General features: G+C 43.5%; 1 protein-coding gene across 2 annotated transcripts in view; it reads left to right on the top strand.

Annotated features, from left to right (window-relative positions):
* LOC110503587 (latent-transforming growth factor beta-binding protein 4) overlaps positions 1-19554 on the top strand; it is a 70780-nt gene that overhangs the window by 37797 nt on the left and 13429 nt on the right. The window contains exons 7-14 of one of the 2 annotated variants that reach the window (XM_021581993.2): positions 5398-5687; positions 6113-6215; positions 8316-8378; positions 10382-10504; positions 12169-12345; positions 13784-14149; positions 18050-18166; positions 19346-19474. In XM_021581993.2, the coding sequence (XP_021437668.2) occupies positions 5398-5687; positions 6113-6215; positions 8316-8378; positions 10382-10504; positions 12169-12345; positions 13784-14149; positions 18050-18166; positions 19346-19474 (1368 nt within the window). The remainder of the gene's footprint in view (positions 1-5397; positions 5688-6112; positions 6216-8315; positions 8379-10381; positions 10505-12168; positions 12346-13783; positions 14150-18049; positions 18167-19345; positions 19475-19554) is intronic. The other variant, XM_021581994.2, reaches the window with a different exon arrangement.

Below are 19554 nucleotides of genomic sequence, written 5' to 3' on the forward strand. Positions count from 1 at the left end.
TGTGTATTTGTCCATGCTCTATAAAGCCCAACGACATCAGTGTGGGCTGTGTTCGCTCGGGGGGGGATGGTGAAACACAACCAAAAGTTAATGACAGTAAAATCTAAACAATGGGCTGAACTCATACTAACAAAAGAAATGTCGGGGTCAATTATGTTGACGAGCTGCTTCCAAAAGTCCACGCTCTGTTCCAGGGCTGGGAGAGTGTTTGGGAGTAGAGCTCTGAGGGCTTACGCAACCCCACTGAGGAGGCCTACATTGATAGAAGGGTCTTAGACTTATCTGGCCTGCCAATAGAGTACCACAGTATGAGTCATAATACCCATAAAGCCTAGTGGTCAAACAAGGAAATGGTTCCAATCATTTTTCCACCATTCATTTTTCCCATAGGGGATTTTAGAAACACTTAAAATAAGGGCTCTGTTTCGTGTATGCTTACCCTGGCGTGACATTTTGATAACAGTGTAAATCTCTCTAGGACAAGGTGACTTTTATCAATATATTCGCCTGTATCTATTCCCCAAAAATGAAATGCTAATTAGCTGCTAATGTGACTATCATAAAGAACTACAAATGCCGTGATTATATGGACGAGACTGCCGAATCGAGGCAAAGGTAAGAATCTCTGCATTAACTATCTAATGCTAGCTACATTTAGTAATGAATAAATTGGCAACATTTCTTTAAATTGAGAATTCTGTGTACTGTCTTGTGCAAGTTTTAAATTGACGCAATACCTGTCAGCTAGAGGATCAGGTTTGAAGGTAAGACCCAGGTGCAGACAGTGTCGAAGTAACAAAAGTTTATTAAATCGAACACGGGCAGGCAAAGGTACAGGACGGCAGGCAGGCTCAGGTCAGGCAGAGGTCGGTAATCCAGAGTAGTGGGGAAAAGTTACAGGTCGGCAGACAGGGTCAGGGCAGGCAGAGGTCGGTAATCCAGAGTAGTGGGGCAAACAAAACAAAATGAACAAAACGAACTGGCAACATATAAACAGAGAACACAGGTATAAATATACAGGGGATAATGGGGAAGACGGGTGACACCTGGAGGGGGGTGGAGACAATCAAAGACAGGTGAAACAGATCAGAACATAGCAGGGCTTTGGTAAGGCCAAATGGCATTACCGCCGACCATTTTGAAGGCGGTCTTCCACTTGTCCCCTTCCCGTATCCGCTCCAGGGGGCCACCGTGTTTTCCAAGCTGGATCTACGTAAGGTAGGTGTTACGTAGATCCAGCTTGGAAAACACGGTGGCCCCCTGGAGCGGCTCGAATGCCGAGGAGATGAGGGGTAGCGGTTCTTCCCCGTTATGTCATTGAGACCCCAGTAGTCGATGCATGGACACAGGGGCTTATCCTTCTTCTCCACAAAGAAGAACCCTGTGCCGGCGGGAGAAGAAGAAGGTCGGATGAATCCTACAGCTAAGGAGTCCCCAATGTAGGTTTCCATCGCCTTGGTCTCTGGTCCCGACAGAGAGTACAGTCGTCCCCGGGGCAGAGTCACACTAGGTTGAAGGTCAATCCCGCAGTCATGCGGCGGAAGCGAAGTGGTCCGGACCTTGTTGAACACCTCCCGGAGGTGTCCTGATACTCCGCGGGAATGGCGGAGGTCCGTAGCGACTTCCCGAGCCCTCAGGAAGACATCCCGGGGCTTGTTGTGCTAACTTCAGGAAATGGGCGAGGCAGAACGGGCTTCAGCCCATGATGGCACCAGTAGACCAGTTAATGAGGGGATTGTGTCTCTGGAGCCAGGAGAATCCCAATACCATGGGAATCTGAGGAGACTTAATGAGCATGAACAGGATAGCCTCGCTGTGGTTCCCTGCCACAAGTAGGTTGATGGGTCGGGGTGTTGTGGGTGACCCGGCCTATAGAGCGCCTGTCCAGTGCTCTAACGTCCATGGGAATGGAGAGGGGTTGAATGGGGATGCCCAGCTTGGAAGCCAGGGTAGAGTCCAAAAAGCTCTCATCGGCCCCGGAGCGATCTCGACTGGTTCCCCCACAGCAAAATGGCATGAAAAGGGGTGCGAATAAGGGAAGAAGAAAAGTTCCCCATATGTCCCACCAGAGTACTCGCTCCTGCCGGTGAGCCTGGTTTTAGTGGACAGGTGGACACAAAATGACCATGACCGCAATACAGGAAACTCTTGGTTTTGAGCCTGTATAGCCGTTCAGCTGGAGACAACCCAGCTCTGCCTTGTTGCAGAGGCTCGGGAAAGGTGGATCGGCAGTCTTTGACGACTCTCGGGGGAACTTGGGTAGCCTTGGGTTCTCTTGGCAACGGGGCCGTTGGGGACTTCCGAGATGCCTCGTAGGCGAGGTGGAATACTTGGACGGACGAGTGCAATCAAATCTCCTCTCCCTCCTTCATTCCCGTAGTCGCCCATCAAGCCTGATGGTCAAGGCGATGAGGGAATCGCAATCCGTCTGTAGTTCCCAGGCTGCAAGCTCGTCCTTCAATTCCTCCAATTCCTTCTCTCCCGGACAGTGGGGCATCGACAGTGGGGCATGTTGTTCCCATACTGCCGTAGCCCAGGCAAGAGCCCTCCCGAACATCAGCGTGATGAGGTTCGCTATCTTAGAGCGGTCCGAGGGGAAGGAGGAGCGCTGAAGCTCGATGATGAGTGCACACTGAGCTAGGAACGTCCGACAGGTGCCCGGCTCTCCATCGAAGCGTTCCAGGGGAGGTAAGCGAGGTTCCCAGGAAGGCGGCGCCGCTGACAGTTGGGCTACTGAGGAGCTGTGAGATTACCATCGTGGTAGGCTGTCTGCCAGACAGCCCGTGGAATTGCCCCAGCAATGATTTCAACGCTTGGTCATGGCGTTCGGCCAAGGTCTGGACCCCTTCCACAAGGCCACAAAGCAACTCCTCATGCCTAGCAATGGTGGCTCCTTGGGAGGAGATGGCGTTGTGAAGCTGGTCCGAGTCTGCTGGGACAGTCATGGCCAGTTCGTACTATCAGGTTTGAAGGTAAGACCCAGGTGCAGACAGTGTCGAAGTAAAAGTTTATTAAATCAAACACAGTCAGACAAAGGCACAGGACAGCAGGCAGGCTCAGGGTCAGGTCAGGCAGAGGTCGGTAATCCAGAGTAGTGGGGCAAAGGTACAGCGCGGCAGATGGGCTCATGGTCAGGGCAGGCAGAAAGGTCAAAACTGGGAAAACTAGAAAACCAGGAACTATAGACAAGACAGGGGCAAGGGGAAAACCGCTGGTAGGTTTGATGAACAAAACGAACTGGCAACAGACAAGCATAGAACACAGGTATAAATACACAGGGAATAATGGGGAAGATGGGTGACACTTGGAGGGGGGTGGAGACAATCACAAAGACAGGTGAAACAGATCAGGGTGTGACATAGAGATGATGTGCAGGAGCTTGCAGGGATATGTAGTCTTTCCTGATGTCTACTTTGATGCTAATTAGCAGTTTCGAATCTGAGAGTAAATAGAGAAGAATATATTGATAAAAGTCACCTTGTCTGAGAGAGATTTATGCAGTTATCAAAATGTTACGCCAGGGTAAGCCTACGCAAAACACAGCCCTTGTGTTTCTAAAATTCCCTATGGGAAAAATGAATGGTGGAAAAACGATTGGAACCTTTTCCATGTTTGGCCGCTAGGTTTTATGGGTCTTACAACAACACCACTGTGGGGCTCTATTCTGTAGTGTTTATCATAAAACATCGTTGTCCATGCACATCTCACAAATCCACTTGTATCAGCAATATACTGTACCTCTTTCTAATGGCAAGTTTGATACACTGATATTTTTTTTCTAGCGCAGCCAGGACTCTTACACTCTATTTCCTTGGCAACTTGTGATGCAATTTAGCATCACAACCGCAGTTTGACAACCATCAATTGGACCACCCCTAAGGGCTATTCAGCCTCTCTTCGCTTGAGGGGGAGTGCATTTAGGAGGGCTGATGCCTGCTCTGTTTTCATCTCCTTGTTGACTAAAAGGCAAACTTTTCATGCGTGTACCTTGTGAGGTCACCTTTATTTTTTAGCGTGCAAAACAAAGGACACCTCTGTTATGCTGTCAGAACAAGCTGTGAGGACGAGGTCGGCCATTACTGCAATACTGGGCTGTATGTCACGGCCAGACAGTGTGAAATAGTGAATTGGCAATTAAAAACATCTTGTCACAACTCAAGTGGGGTGTAGACCATCAGCGAGTAAATTCCAAATGATCTCAGAGTTAGTCTATGAACAGTTATGGGAAATCCTGCAGGGGTGAGACAGTGGGATTGCTTATTAACCACAGAGAGCGAACACCTGAGACATGTTTGGTTCCAAAACACTGTCTCTGATATGGTTCCATTGTCTACGCTTTTTATAATTGATGCAGCCGTGTTGTGGAGTTCAGCAAGTGAGCCTTGTAAAATCCATAGTACGATCATAGAACAAAAGACCCATTTGCACTCTCATTGTTTTGGGGCAAATGAAAAACACAATCCAAACTGCATCTGTAAATGAAACATTATGTTGGCTGCATATCTCCAGGGCCCTCGTGTAAACAGTTGCGTAAAGCCCTGAATAGTAAACCAGGTCCTATGGGTCTGATATTACGGATAGCTAGGAGGTCCTGGGTCTTGATTTTGGGTCTTGATTTTAGCCTTATTTTTTGCCTTTTCATTTTTTTCAACCGAGAACAAACTGTGCACAACTGTTCCTTTAGTACAAACAGATCTGGGACACTCAGTCACCCAGAATTAACTGATTATCTCCTTGCCTTTTTTGTCTGTAAATAAAGCCCAAGAAAAGGTTGAGATATGAGTCAGGCTCTGGCCTTCCGCTCAGTCTGGGCCTCTTGGCAGTGTAGTTGCTTCACCGTGGGGGAAACGTTGTGCCAACGTTTCCACTCCAGTCTTTAAACGATGAGAGGCTGCCATCATGACTCACAGTAATAGCATGTTTTAGGAGAACAACCACTCAATAAAATACATACAGGGGGGTGGATACCCCACACACACCCTCCTTTGATTCTTAAGATCTGCAATAGTAACAGGGCTTCACACTCGCTTCCTAACAAATGGAATGACTAAAGACCGCCATTCAAAATGTAACTTTGAATTGAAACCACATCAAAGACTTTGTATCACGCACCAAAGGCACCTCACATACATGGCAGCTCCCATTCATATCCACTTCCTTAGTTAGCCGTCAACACTAAAATGTAAAGTCAACCATTCAGCTGTAGGTAAATGTGAACCACCAGGACAGAGTTCAAGTGAGAGGTCCTTCATAGGATGACCTCTGACCCCTGGAGGCACAACGGGTCAGGGCAGGGTCAGGCTCTGTGCAGAGACTGTATGGAGTCAGCAGTGTTTACTAATGCTAACCCCCACTAGCTAACCCCTAAACCCCATTCCCGTCTCACCCTCCCCCCAGCTTCTGGCTCATCCATGGTCAAGGTGCGGGTGCAGCACCCCCCAGAGGCCAGCGTGAAGATCCACCAGGTGCTGAAGGTGGGGTATGGGCCAGGCACAGTTAGGGAGCAGTCGGAGACGGTCACCTGGTCAGCAGGCCTCTCGGGGGCCAGGACCAGTGTTCTGCCAGGGGAGCGGGCCGAAGCCCCACCACCCAAACCCAGAGTCCAGGCCCAGACCCTCCACGGTGACTCCACCTACACAGAATCCTCCGGATTCAAGTACTGCTTCAGGGAGGTCCGCAACGGCCAGGTGAGACTTCTCAAAATGACTTATACTATTGATTCCTACAGATAACTGCCAAAATAAATGAAACACTTGAGTAAATGAGGGATACAAAGTATATTGGAAGCAGGTGCTTCCACATAGGTGTGGAATTAACATCCCATCATACTTAAGGTCATGTATAAAAATGCTGAGCAGGCCCAGTTGCCCATTATTTTGGCTACCATGGCTAGAAGGTGCATTGAAGCTGGTCTGGTGCCTCGTTGTGGCCCAACACCCTATTAAGACACTTTATGTTGGTGTTTCCTTTATTTTGGCAGTTACCTGTATATATGTAATATGCATTAAATGATGTAGCTAAGTCTTAAGCAAGCCAATAGAAATAGGTGGCATCTCTCATTGTGGTTGTGCCAGTTTAAATCCAATGCTCTTCCTTCTCCTATACCCCTCAGTGCAGCTCACCTCTCCCAGGACTCAGGAGTCAGGACACCTGCTGCCGAGGGATTGGACTGGCCTGGGGCATCAACGAGTGTGTCCTATGTCCTCCTAACACAGGTGAAATACAGTGTGCCCTGTCCCAGTTCTCCTTTAAAGTGAAGCTTGGCCTTTTGTCCGTATCCCACTTCTCTTTTTTTAAAAGGTTTTTTAATTGAACCTTTATTTAACTAGGCAAGTACACTGGTTTTCTCCTTTCAGTCTTTCTATCACAAAATGGGTTAATCCTTTTTACCTTCTGTCCCCTTTGTGTACCTACCCCTCCTCTCATCTCAAAACCAATCAATATATACCAGAAACAAATGGGGAGGTCACTGCTGATTAGTAATCCCATGTGCAACAATCAACAAAAAGTAACACTTGTTGTACACTATGATCATATGCACTTTGTTTATGTGTACATGTGTAGATTAAGTAAAGTATTGTAGATGACAGCTATGCCATGTTTGACTATGATTTGTTTTTAGTGTCTCAAAACTCAATTTGAGTGGTCCACAATACATTTTTTTGTGTTATTGTGTGACACTTAAATAAAAAAAATTAAACGGTATGTCCCATGCTACAGTATGGTGGCTAGCCTACCAGCTTGTTCTTGTTAATCTCCTCTTCACTACCTTATTGACATTGACTATGGTTTTTCGAAAGGCCGGAGTGCTTCAGATTGGAGTGGAATTCCTTTTTAGAAACCTTAAACCAGATGGCCTTGCTCTGTTGTTTGAGATTAAATAAGAACTTATGTATTACAGTGTCAAATTATTAACTAGTTATAAACAGTACATAAAGTTGTTGACATGTTTTACTCCAGACCTGACTAACCTGAATGGAATGTACTTTTCTCTTGGCCATATTTGTCATTAAGTTGGCTTTGCCCTCTCGCCTCCTAGACCATATCAACATCATGTTAAAAAGTAGTGAGCTAATGTTTCTGTTTTCAACTTCTTTCATCACCACTATTCATTTTAACAGGAATCCAGACAGTCCTGAGAATGTTTTAGGTAACTCTCCTCAGCCATGCCGGTAAAAGAAAATGACTTGTTTTAGATAGCAATGCCTAGAAATCAACACAGTCTTGTTTGTATCTGTTCCTTTTAACTAACAGGGAATTCATACTATTCCACATTATTATTGCTGTTATCAGTAATGGACATATTATGTAACAGATTGACTCCACGCTTAGCCAGAGCCCGTAAGAAATACAGAACATTATGTCGCCTGCTCTGTAGGGTCATTGATAAATACAAACACATGGAAGTAAATCACCAAACAAGGCTGTTTTTCTTTCTGTTCGACAACCTGGAAGATATGCATGGTTTTCATCATTTTGATTTAGACCACGAATGAAACCTCCTCAATTGCAATTTCTCCCTCCTTGCAAACAATTCTCCAAACATTACCATAAATAAATGGTTAATACCAAACAATAGAGGCCTTGTCCAAAACTCTGGCCTGGGATCACAGAGTCGTTTGAAACACTAAGTACTTTCTCCTTTCCATGTCCTTTGAATCTTTACTCTGCAACCTCAAGTTACTTCACAACTTCCCACTTGTCTCCCAAGACTGCAAAAGTCCTCCAAATAGAGCTTTGTTTGATGTGAGAAGAGAGACAGCTGGGAGGGAGATTGTTAGCAGACAGGTGACCAATATTATGTGATTTAGGCTGCCAACAGTCCAGCAAACAATTGGGAGTAACATAGCTAGCTAGCTCGCTGGAGATGGGGTTGATAGCCAATGTTAGATGAGAGTGTGTTTTCCACTCTAGACTGACGGTGAGTCATCATGCTCGTATGGTAAAAAAAACGTTATTTGCTTTGCTTCATTTAGTTGACTCAGAGCGTTCCGATGTATCCCATGGCTCCTGTACGCTTGGCTCTCTCTCTGTGGTGCTACATGCTGCTAGTCTTCCATGGTGGGATCAGGGACTGTACAGCACACACAGATTGACCACTAAAAGTATCTGAAATCTCATCCAGGCTCTGCAGGAGAAAGACAGTCTAGAAAAGATTGACCCGGTGAATTTTGACCCATCACTCTGGTTTTACTGTAGACACAGCTATTGGCACTACATGACTAGGTATCCCCTTTCCCTTTACAACATTAGGGATCACACAGGGTCTCCCGAGTATTGCTATTTAAACATCATTATGTGAATTGCCTTTTCAGGAAATGGAGTCGATGGGAGCTGTCCGGCTGGATTTGAGAGGATCAACGGCACCCAGTGTGTTGGTGAGTACCCAACACATCAGTCCCTCTGAGTACACCTGACTATACCACTTACTGTAGAATGATGGTGGTCTTCTACAATCTTAGATAAAAGGGTTCCAAAAGGGTTCTTCTACTATCCCCATACCTTTTTGGTTCCAGGTGGAACTCTTTTGGGTTCCATGTAGAACCCTCTGTGGAAAGGGTTCTAAATGGAACTCAAAAGGGTTCTTTCTACCTGGAAACAAAGGTTATACCTGGAACCAAAAAGGGTTCTTCAAAGGGTTTTCATATGGGGACAGCCGAAGAACCCTTTTAGGTTATTTTGGAACAGGAGAACTGACAGGAAGAGATGTGTGTTGAAATGTTATGAAATTATATTTGACAGTATTTATTTTTAAGCAAATACCAGGTGAAACAGGGGTGGAAAAGAGAAGCATTGCAATGGTCTATCTTCATAATATGACCTCTCTCATTTTCATTTGATGTTTTGAGTGTAACCATGTATGATATCACTTCATCGAGTCTGCAGATGTCTCCTTAGCTTGTCACACTGTATTCCATATAGGCTCAGCTCAACCACACACACAGAAAAGCTCTTTGAAGCAGCTCGTTATTCAACCCAGTCTTGTCACTTGGCCCAGAGATCTACTGCCGAACGCTGAAGAGTCTGAGGTGATAAGCTCTGAAACCATGAGCCATGCCTTGATTATCTGCCACTATGGAATGGCTGCTTCATCTGTCTCTGTAGAGCCTAATAAGATATGAGAGGGAACGGAGAAAACAGAGCACAAGTCTCCGCTGATGGCAACATGCAAATGCTATCATGCTAGCTATGAGTCACTCAGGCTCGTTCAAACACATGGGATATAGCGCTCAGATGGGGACATACCAATGTGGTTGCGCTCATTCATGGTGAATCTGCTATTGATCTGAGAGGGACACATACCCAAAGGCAGGCCACAGTGACACCATGCCACTCATCCGTATGATGATATGCATGTAGTTTTAGTTGATAAATTACATATTGCGAAAACATCACCTGCGATTCTTCAGAATAGCATTGAGGCTCCTGGTATTATATTGTACACGCCCATTAGTTAGCAGCTGATATAAATGGGAAGAGAAAAAAACTACAGTGATCTGTAAGTTAAATTCAAGAACTTAAAGGAGCATACTGTATTCACCTCACTAACATGCCTCAATGGATATATGTATTACTGTTATTTGTCAGGAGAAACTTTTTCACTCCTGCATCTATATAGAATGATTTAACATAGTAACTCGAATGGATTAGGTTCTGACAGATGATGATACAAACCATATTTGCAACGCTGCCTTTAAATGTCTATTTTGTAGCAAGAAGGTCTACAGTGAATTGGTGATGAGTTCAGTTCACTCCTACAACCCAACAGATGCAGCGTATGCTAGGCCAGTTGGTTGTATAACCTGACTGCTATAACCATTTCTCCAGGAAGAGCCAGATAGTGTGAGAAGTAATGACTACACCAGGCCCTGTTGCATCACTCACTCGATCTCCCTAACTCCCTGAGAGTTACAGTACATCTCGTGTCGTAAGCTGCTACGATATTGATGAGGACGGGGTTGGATAAACACTGATATGTTTATGTTATGGTTTTCGTTTACACTCACGTTGGATGTCGCCAGACTTTTTAGTTGAGTGTTTCCAAGATTATGAGTTCAGGTTGGGGCTAGTTTGTCCAAGGTCTCAGCTAACACTACAGTTTAGAAAAATGTATTTGTTTCACATAGAATTAACTCTGAACACAAATGTTTGTCATGTCTAACCATCCTCATTGGGTTTCAAGTCAGTCACTATTAATATCCGTAGAATATTAATGTCCTCTGTGACCAGGGTCTCCCCCTGCAAGTACAGTATATCAGTGGGGAGCCCTATTATCTCCCCGGCCTTCAGGAAGAGGGTTCATGACTGTTTCCTGTCTGTGGATCCTATGGGTGGATGGGGTTAGGGAATAGGGATGTGACCGTAGTGTTTCCCTTCCTAGATGTTAATGAGTGTTTGCAGCCAGGCTTCTGTGAGAACGGCAACTGTGTGAACACTCGGGGGAGCTACAGTTGTGTCTGCAGGCAAGGATACATACTGGACGCCTCTCACGGGATCTGTATCTGTAAGTAGCCTACAGGGCACCCTGCTCAAAGGAAAAGGAAGAGAATGCTGCGCTGCTATGCCGCGGTGTCTGGAATGAGCAGGAATAACGCATGGCCGAGGTGCTATGGAGCTGAACTGTACAAAACATTACACACAACCTCCCATACAAAAACATGTTGAGTAAAGAGATAGAGGAAAATGTAATGTGTTTAGGATGTGTTGGATATTAGCCAACATACTGTAGCAGTGTTTCCCCAAGGATTTACTTCCAGCAGCGGTAGCAAAGGTGGGGGGTGGAGGGCATGGCCAATGGTGCAAACCGACCCCAAACATTTTGTTTTACAGGTCATTTCCTGTAATTCTACATATTTTGCCATTTGTGATGTTTTTTTGTTTTTTTTTACAGTTTTAAAGCTAGTTTCTTGCAATTCTACATATTTTGTCATGAGGCTGAGAGAATAAATTGCCGTTTTCAAGCTAGTTTCCTGCAATTCTACACATTTTGTCATGGCTTATGTCGTGTTCTCATGCTATCTGAGTGACTCAAACATTAGAACAAAATCAATGGGATACAAAAATCTAAATCAATCATTATATTTGTATTGATTTTTTGATTCTCTCTAAATATCTAGTTTTTATTTTGGTGATTCTTAGTTCTCAAAGGTGGTCTTTGAGAACTAAGGGAAAAAATATATAACTCCATTATCTTTTCTTCATACTTTATATCAGGTTTTCGTCATTTTACACTGAAAACGTTTTACCTACCAAAAAAATGTTTTCTATCTTTTGGAGTGGCGGCAACAGTTTAGCAGCGACGGCTGGGGAAACACTGTGTAGGACAGGTAAACTACCTCATGTAATAAAAATGTCCATTATCTTTACTCATGCTGATCCCAAAAATGAGTTCAACTTTCACACACTTTTAGATTGAACATTATTCAGTAGTACTTTACATTAACTGTGCTGTATTATATCATACATAAAACATACATTACACATCTATACGCACATCATAAACATGACATTACAGCGCCTGAAGTTCTGTGACACTCGGCCTGCTTATTCTAACCGGCATTTTACGATGGTCAGTGCTTCTGAAATGCTGGTTGGCCTGTGTGTTGCCTTTGGATCTGACGCAGTTTGCATCTGCTTGTCTGGGGCCACCCTCTCTATCCAGTCCGCCCCAGCTCTTGGCTCTAACTGTTGGAAGTTGTTTGTTTTGTGCATCGTTGACTCTGAGCGGTCATCTTTAAATAATGTGTTGCCAAAAAGTTCATGGGAATGCTTTCAGCTTTTCTGTTTTCTTGCTCTCTGAAGTGAGGGTTTAACAGCGATAAATTCTGACGTTTCTTGTTTTTTCTGACGTGTGGTACTTCTGCAACTCATTGTCTGTCTTCAGTTGAATATTTCTGTTTCTTAACCCGACTAAAGCAACAGAATGTCTACCAGAAGTGACACAAATTGTGATACAAAAAGCAAAGACGAAGAGTACACCAGCATTATATTTCAAGATAATGTGTGAATCAACAATCAGCATGTGGTTGGGCCTGCATGTTGGGTTTGGTGTCTTCTTTTGCTTGAGGCCTTTTGGGGCATGGAGCTGTTTCAGTATGGCTATAATACCGCTATCTTCTCTCCACCATTCTCCCATTGGCATGTCCTCACCCTGTCTTCCTCTTGCAGCCCGTAAGGTGATCTCGGAGGATAAGGGCCAGTGCTATCGTATCCTAAACTCTGCCTCTGGCCGTGGTAGCTGCTCCGTGCCCATCCTCAGGAACATCACCAAGCAGATCTGCTGCTGCAGCCGCGTGGGCAAGGCCTGGGGCAAGAACTGTGAGAGGTGTCCCTACTTTGGATCAGGTGAGCATCCCTATTCTGATTCAAACCTCCACATCATACTGGTCCGGCATTGGATAATCATAATGCAGCTAGTGCCCAGTGTTAACATCTGCCTAAGTCACAGTATGTACACTGAACAAAAATATAAATACAACATGTAAAGTGTTGGTTTCATGAGGTGAAATAAAAGATCCCAGAACATTTCCATATGCACAAACAGCTTATTTCTTTCAAATGTTGTGCACAAATTAATTTAAATCCCTGTTAGTGAGCATTTCTCCTTTACCAAGATAATCCATCTACCTGACAGGTGTTGCATATCAAGAAGCTTATTAAATAGCATGTTCATTACACCTTGTGCTGGGGGCAACTGGCATGCTGACTGTAGGAATGTGCACCAGAGCTGTTGACAGAGAATTTAATGTTAATTTCTCTACCATAAGCCGCCTCCAACGTCATTGTAGAGAATTTGACAGTACGTTCAACCGGCCTCACAACCGCAGACCACGTGTATGGCGTTGTGTGGGAAAGCGGTTTGCTTATGTCAAGGTTGTGAACAGAGTGCCCCATGGTGGCAGTGGAGGTATGGTTAGGCATAAGCTACGGACAAGGAACACAATTTCATTTTATCGATGGCAATTTGAATACACAGAGATACCGTGATGAGATCCTGATGCCCATTGTCGTGCCATCATTTGCCACCATCACCTCATGTTTCAGCATGATAATGCACAGCTCCATGTCACAAGGATGTATTCAGACCCTTTTCTATGAGACTCAAAATTGAGATCAGGTGTATCCTGTTTCCATTGATCATTCTTGAGCTGTTTCTACAACTTGATTGGAGTCCACCTGGGGTTAATTCAATTGATTGGACATGATTTGGAAAGGCACACACCTGTCTCTATAAGGTCCCACAGTTGACAATGCATGTCAGAGCAAAAAACCAAGCCATGAGGTTGAAGGAATTGTCTGTACAGCTCTGAGACAGGATCGTGTTGAGACACAGATCTGGGGAAGGGTACCAAACAATGTCTGCAGCATTGAAGGTACCCAAGAACTCAGTGGCCTCCAAATGGAATAAGTTTGGAACCAACAAGACTCTTCCTAGAGCTGGCCTCTCCCCCAAACTGAGCAATCGCGGGAGAAGGGCTTTGGTCAGGGAGGTGACCAAGAACCCGATGGTCATTCTGATAGAGCTCCAGAGTTCCTCCGTGGAGGAGATGTGAGAACCTTCCAGAAGGGTATAATGACAAAGCAAAAACAGTTTTTTATCACATGTATATATGTATTCAGACCCTTTACTCAGTACTTTGTTGAAGGACCTTTGGCAGCAATTAGAGCCTCTAGTCTTCTTGGGTCAATGGGTCTGAATACTTTCCGAATGCACTGTATATAGGTATGAAACACACTAACCAATTGAATCCTGCTTGTGGCGTTCTCTGTTTGCTCCTGACAGTTGCTTTCAAGGAGATCTGCCCAGCAGGGCCTGGCTACCACTACTCTGCCTCTGCCATCAAGTTCAACCAGAGGGTGGTGGAGCAGCACGGGACTGGAGGTCCCCCTGTCATATCCCAGAGCACCCCACAGACCAGGCCACAACAACCAGCCAGTAGTGGTGCACAGACTCCCCAAACTAGTCCCCAACAACCTTCAAGCTCAGGCTTTTTCACTCCCCAAACTAGACCCCAACAGCCAGATGGTAGAGCTCTCATACCTCAGACCAGGCCCCAGCAGCCATCGAGTGGAGGCTCCCTGTCCCCCCAGGGCAGACCACACATCCCAGCCATCTCTGTTACAGCAGGACCCACCCGGGTGGTGACAGGTGAGTAGAGAATAACTCATAGCAACCTTAAGGAGATTCCTCACCGTACAATGAAGAGTTTCATTCCAAAACGCGATATAACCATTTTCAGAACTGTTTGTAAATTGACATGAATTAAAAACACATCTTATGTTATGGTGACCGTAGTACCGCCACACCGGCAGTCACGAGTCATGACCTCAGTCAAATTCCCCCTTCCCCTGATCCGATACAGGTGCATGATAATGGTCCATTTAAAATCAAAAATAAATTCACACATCTATTATTTAGTGTATGTAAAGACAAGATTAAATCAAGAATAGTCTGATTAGCCTATCAGAAGCTTCTAAAGCCATGACATCATTTTCTGGAATTTTCCAAGCTGTTTATAGGCACAGTTAACTTAGTGCATGTAAACTTCTGACCCACTGGAATTGTGATACAGTGAATTATAAGTGAAATAATCTGTCTGTAAACTGTTGTTGGAAAAATTACTTGTGTCATGCACAAAGTAGATGTCCTAACCGACTTGCCAAAACTATAGTTTGTTAACAAGAAATTTTAATGACTCCAACCTAAGTGTATGTAAACTGTATGTTCAATTGTATTCTTCATGCTATAAAATAATATAAAATATTGCCACGGAATTCTAAGCAAATATTGTCTGCTAAATTAGCTAGTGTAGCCAATCAGGGCCTAACATAAGGACAACTCAGAGTATGCTATTCTGTTCTTCTGAAATAGACTACATTTTATTCATATCATGTTTCTTGGACCGGTCTAAAATAAATAATGGAGTTATTGTGATAGTGTAAGCTATATTAAATTGATTTATTAGACATTTTCAAATGTAGATGTTCCAAAGGTCTGCATCAGTGGCTTGTGTGGAAGCCAGGAGATGCTAAATGTGTTTATGTTAATTAACTTCTTATGGCTGCAGGGGCAGTATTGATTAGCTTGGATGAAAGGTGCCCAGAGTAAACGGCCTGCTCCTCAGTCCTAGTTGCTAATATTTGCATAGTATTATTAGTATTGGATAGAAAACACTCTGAAGTTTTTTAAACTGTTTGAATGATGTCTGTGAGTATAACAGAACTCATATGGCAGGCAAAAACCTGAGAAGAAATCCAAACAGGAAGTGGGAAATCTGAGGTTGGTCGATTTTCAACCCAGCCCCTATTGAATACACAGTGGGATATTGGTTATGTTGCACTTCCTAAGGCTTCCACTAGATGTCAACCGTCTTTAGAAACTTGAATGAGGATTCTACTGTGATGTGGGGCCGGATGAGAGCTCTTTGAGTCAGTGGTCTGGCAGAGAGCCAGGTCCTGGTCACGCTCATTTCACACGACCTGCGTTCCATGGCTTTTCTACAGACAATGGAATTATCCGGTTGGAACGATATTGAAGATTTATGATAACAACATCCTGAAGATTGATTTCATTCTTAGTTTGAAATGTTTCTAAGACCTGTATTATAACTCTTTAAAGTTTTCGTCTAACGTTCGGCTGGACCTGCACGAGCGTTTGGATTTGTGTACTAAACGCCCTTACAAAAGTAGCTACTTGGACATAAATAATGGACATTATCAAACTAAATCAAACATTTAATGTGGAACTGGGATTCCTGGGAGTGCATTCTGATGAAGATCGTCAAAGGTAAGGGAATATTTATAATGTTATTTCTGATTTCTGTTGACTCCAACATGGCGGATAAAAAAAAAATGTCCTTAGCGCCGTTCTCAGATTATTACATGGTTTGCTTTTTCTGTAAAGTTTTTTTGACACCTGACACAGCGGTTGCATTAAGGAGAGGTATATCTATATTTCCATGTCTAACTATTGTATTTTCATCGACATTTATAATGAGTATTTCTGTAAAATGATGTGGCTCTGCAAAATGACCGTATGTTTTTGGAACTAGTGAACGTAAATCACCAATGTATACTGAGGTTTTTTTAATATAAATATGAACTTTATCAAACAAAACATACATGTATTGTGTAACATGAAGTCCTATAAGTGTCATCTGATGAAGATCATCAAAGGTTAGTGATTCATTTTATCTCTATTTGTGACTCCTCTCTTTGGTTGGAAAAATGGCTGTGTTTTTCTGTGAGTTGGTGGTGACCTAACATAATCGTTTGTGGTGGTGTCGCTGTAAAGCCTATTTGAAATCGGACACTGTGGTGAGATTAACAACAAGATTGCCTTTAAAACGGTATAAGATACATGTACTGTATATTTGAGGAATTTTAATTATGAGATTTCTGTTGTTTTGAATTTGGCACCCTGCACTTTCACTGGCTGTTGTCATATCGATCCCGTTAACGGGATTGCAGCCCTAAGAAGTTTTTTAACAGTCAATTACCATGAGAAGGGAAGTTATTTGCTTGACAATAAACGGCTGACAAGATTTCATGACCGCCACAACCCTAGTCTTATGAAAGAGATCTATTATCTTACCATGACATGGGTTAGTGAAAAGACATGATTCTGTTTGAAATGTGTTGCAAGGTCATTTTCTTTTAGAGAGACAAATAATCATGTTTTGTGGCAAAACGCTATATATCTGCCCCAAACAGAACTCCAATAAAAAAAGTTTCCCGATTGGGTTTTAATTACATGTAATTAAGTATAGATACATAAATAAATACATATTAAAATCATCTGTTTGTTTCAACTAAATTGTGCAAATATCATATAGCCAATGTATTGTATCCAGAGGGTGAACAGTGTACTGTAGTGTATGCAGTGTGCTTTCTTTTTGGACATTTAAGCATCTTTTGTAACAATTTTATTGGGGTTTTAAAGTTCTTTTTTTCATTCATTAGGATAAATCTAGGCAAGCGTTATGAGTTTGATTATATAAACATCAGGGAAGGATTTAAGGAATAATAAGGACATTGAAAGTCTGTCGCAATTAATTTGCAAGGATGGGTTGATTGTTGTTGTCGGGGTGACACGGCACGCTGTTTGGCTCTCTCCTTTTCATGAGCTTGTTTAAAAAGTTCCTCTTTCAGCCAACGGGAACAGGTATAACAGGCTACAAACTGTCGAAGGGATCCATAATCAAAAGGTCCGTGACACTCAAGAGCTCAACGCTAGCGTAACGCTCGGTAGCAACTACCCAGCGCGCGAACAGCTGACTAAGCCAGGGGTTAGCCTAAATGGATAAGGTAAGGTTCTGATTACGTTCCTAGGTGTTGGAAAAATATTTAGAGAAACCTAACTTACGACTAAGCAGACAAATATCATGCAAATGACTCACTTTTGCACCATTGGCAAAAAAAAAGCATATGGATTGTTTCAGCCATCTGTACACTGGATATAACCAGATCAATATATTTAAAGAGTTGGACCAACTTTTTGAATTTTTAATATTGTTCTAATTCTATTCATTCAGTTACATATAAATGTTTTAAATATTCCAAATGTAGCCTAATGTTAACCGGAGCTAACATGGCTGCTAGAATGTTGTAGTGAAATGTAAATGTGTCATACTGCAGAAATATCAATGTCCCAACTCTCTAAACACATGGCTCTGGATATAGCGCGTTTTGGTATGAAACAATACGGATATTACTTTTTGCAACAACAAAAAAACACGTTCTAAAGCACATCTAAAGGAAATGTTTTAAAAATATGAAAACAGCCATAATTCATACACAGAAAATATGCAAATGTGAAAAATGTGCACTTATCACGTTTTGGAATCAAACCCTTCACATGCTCTTGTCATTTCCACATAGCAACATCCAACTATTGAGACAGAATTGCAATGTTTAGTATTTTGATGTTTGTGTCCAGAAGGCTGTAAGAAAGACAATTCACATCAAGCTGCCTCTTCTCAACAAGTGAAAGCTCTAATGTATCTAGACATTCTCAGTAAATGTTTATGTCCTGTTTTGGTTTCTCCAGCTCGAACCCCCACTCAGACCAAACGGCCTCCAGTTGACCAACGGCCAATATCTCCAGTGAGACCCGCACAGCCCCTCCCATCTCCGGTCACGCCCCGCCCACCCATCCCCAGGCCAGGTACCGTAAACCATATACCACAGCCACAAAGTGTTTAATCTTGATACAGTAATGGCTCCAAGATTAGGTCAAATTCTGATAAACGCTGGTTCAACTTTCTGGCTTCTCACACTGCCAACTCCATGTCATTTCCTATTAGAACATTTCCTATAAACTATTGTACTCCACACCTGACTCAAGAACAAAGAAGCGTATAGTTTGGAGTCTGTATTGTGAAGTGAGAAAAAGTTCATAGTTCTCCATTGAAGTATGACAACTGGTCTTCCTGTGTCTGTTCCGCTCTCATTTGATGTGACAGCACTTGAACGCATGAATTCACTTTTCAAATGGACCATAATAATGAGTGCTTAAGAATCCCGGGTAGGTGGTTGAATGCTCTGGTGGTGTCGATTTTTACTGCCGGTTTTATCCACCTTCAAATACATGTTTTATTTAACCTGTATTTAACTAGACATCAGATGTGTTTCTGGCTCTGGCCTTTTCTGTCTCCACTAGAGTACTTAGTCAACCCTGACCCTCATACACACACACACGAACACACACACACCTCAACTTCAAAGCCTCAGTCAATAAAAGGTGTTTTACATTCTTTAATGCACTTCTTTGCAATAGAAAGAGAGATTCAAAGAGGGAATACCCTCACACATCCTGAGCCAGGAGGTCTGGCTCAAGATATAAGCAGTAACCAGATGGGTACAATGCTCTGTTTGTGCCGCAAGACTTTGCCTAATGTGAGCCAACTGTTCACCACCGGACTGTTCGTTTATCACGTTGTCAGGTTTGAATCTCAAGGCGGGGCTGTCAAAGAGCTGCTAACTTTTAGCTCGTGAGGGAGGTGGCAGGTTTGTGCTGTAACCTAGAATTGAACACTATTATGCCCACAGCCTTGAACCTGCCTCATAATAAGTGAGTTCTGAGACTATAAATCCTCATAATGGTCCCTGAGAAATATGCGAGCTGCACACTTAGAAGAAAGAAAAGAGATCAGATCCTCCTCACACCATTGTTATCCCCTCTCACGTCCTCAGACGGCTGATATGGATGACATGACAACTAAGATCACACTTTGGAATTGTTTTTTGAAACGGTGACAGACAAGCTAACTACATGTGCATATCTGTCCACGTGTGCGTGCATGCGCGTGTATGTGCGTCTACGGCCATCTGTTTGGGCGTCCAGTGCGGGGTGTGTGTGAGACCATGCCCCAGGTGTGTGGACAGGGCCGCTGTGTGGACCAGCCCGGAGGGAGACATACCTGCATCTGTAACGAGGGATACCAACACAACGCTCAGCAGACTCATTGTCAAGGTGAATGTTGTTTTGTTAGGGCACTGTTTCTAGTTAAACTACTTAACTACTATTAGGAAGCATCAAACACACACATACAC

Source organism: Oncorhynchus mykiss, chromosome 24, assembly GCF_013265735.2.
Source record: "Oncorhynchus mykiss isolate Arlee chromosome 24, USDA_OmykA_1.1, whole genome shotgun sequence".
NCBI lineage: Eukaryota > Metazoa > Chordata > Actinopteri > Salmoniformes > Salmonidae > Oncorhynchus > Oncorhynchus mykiss.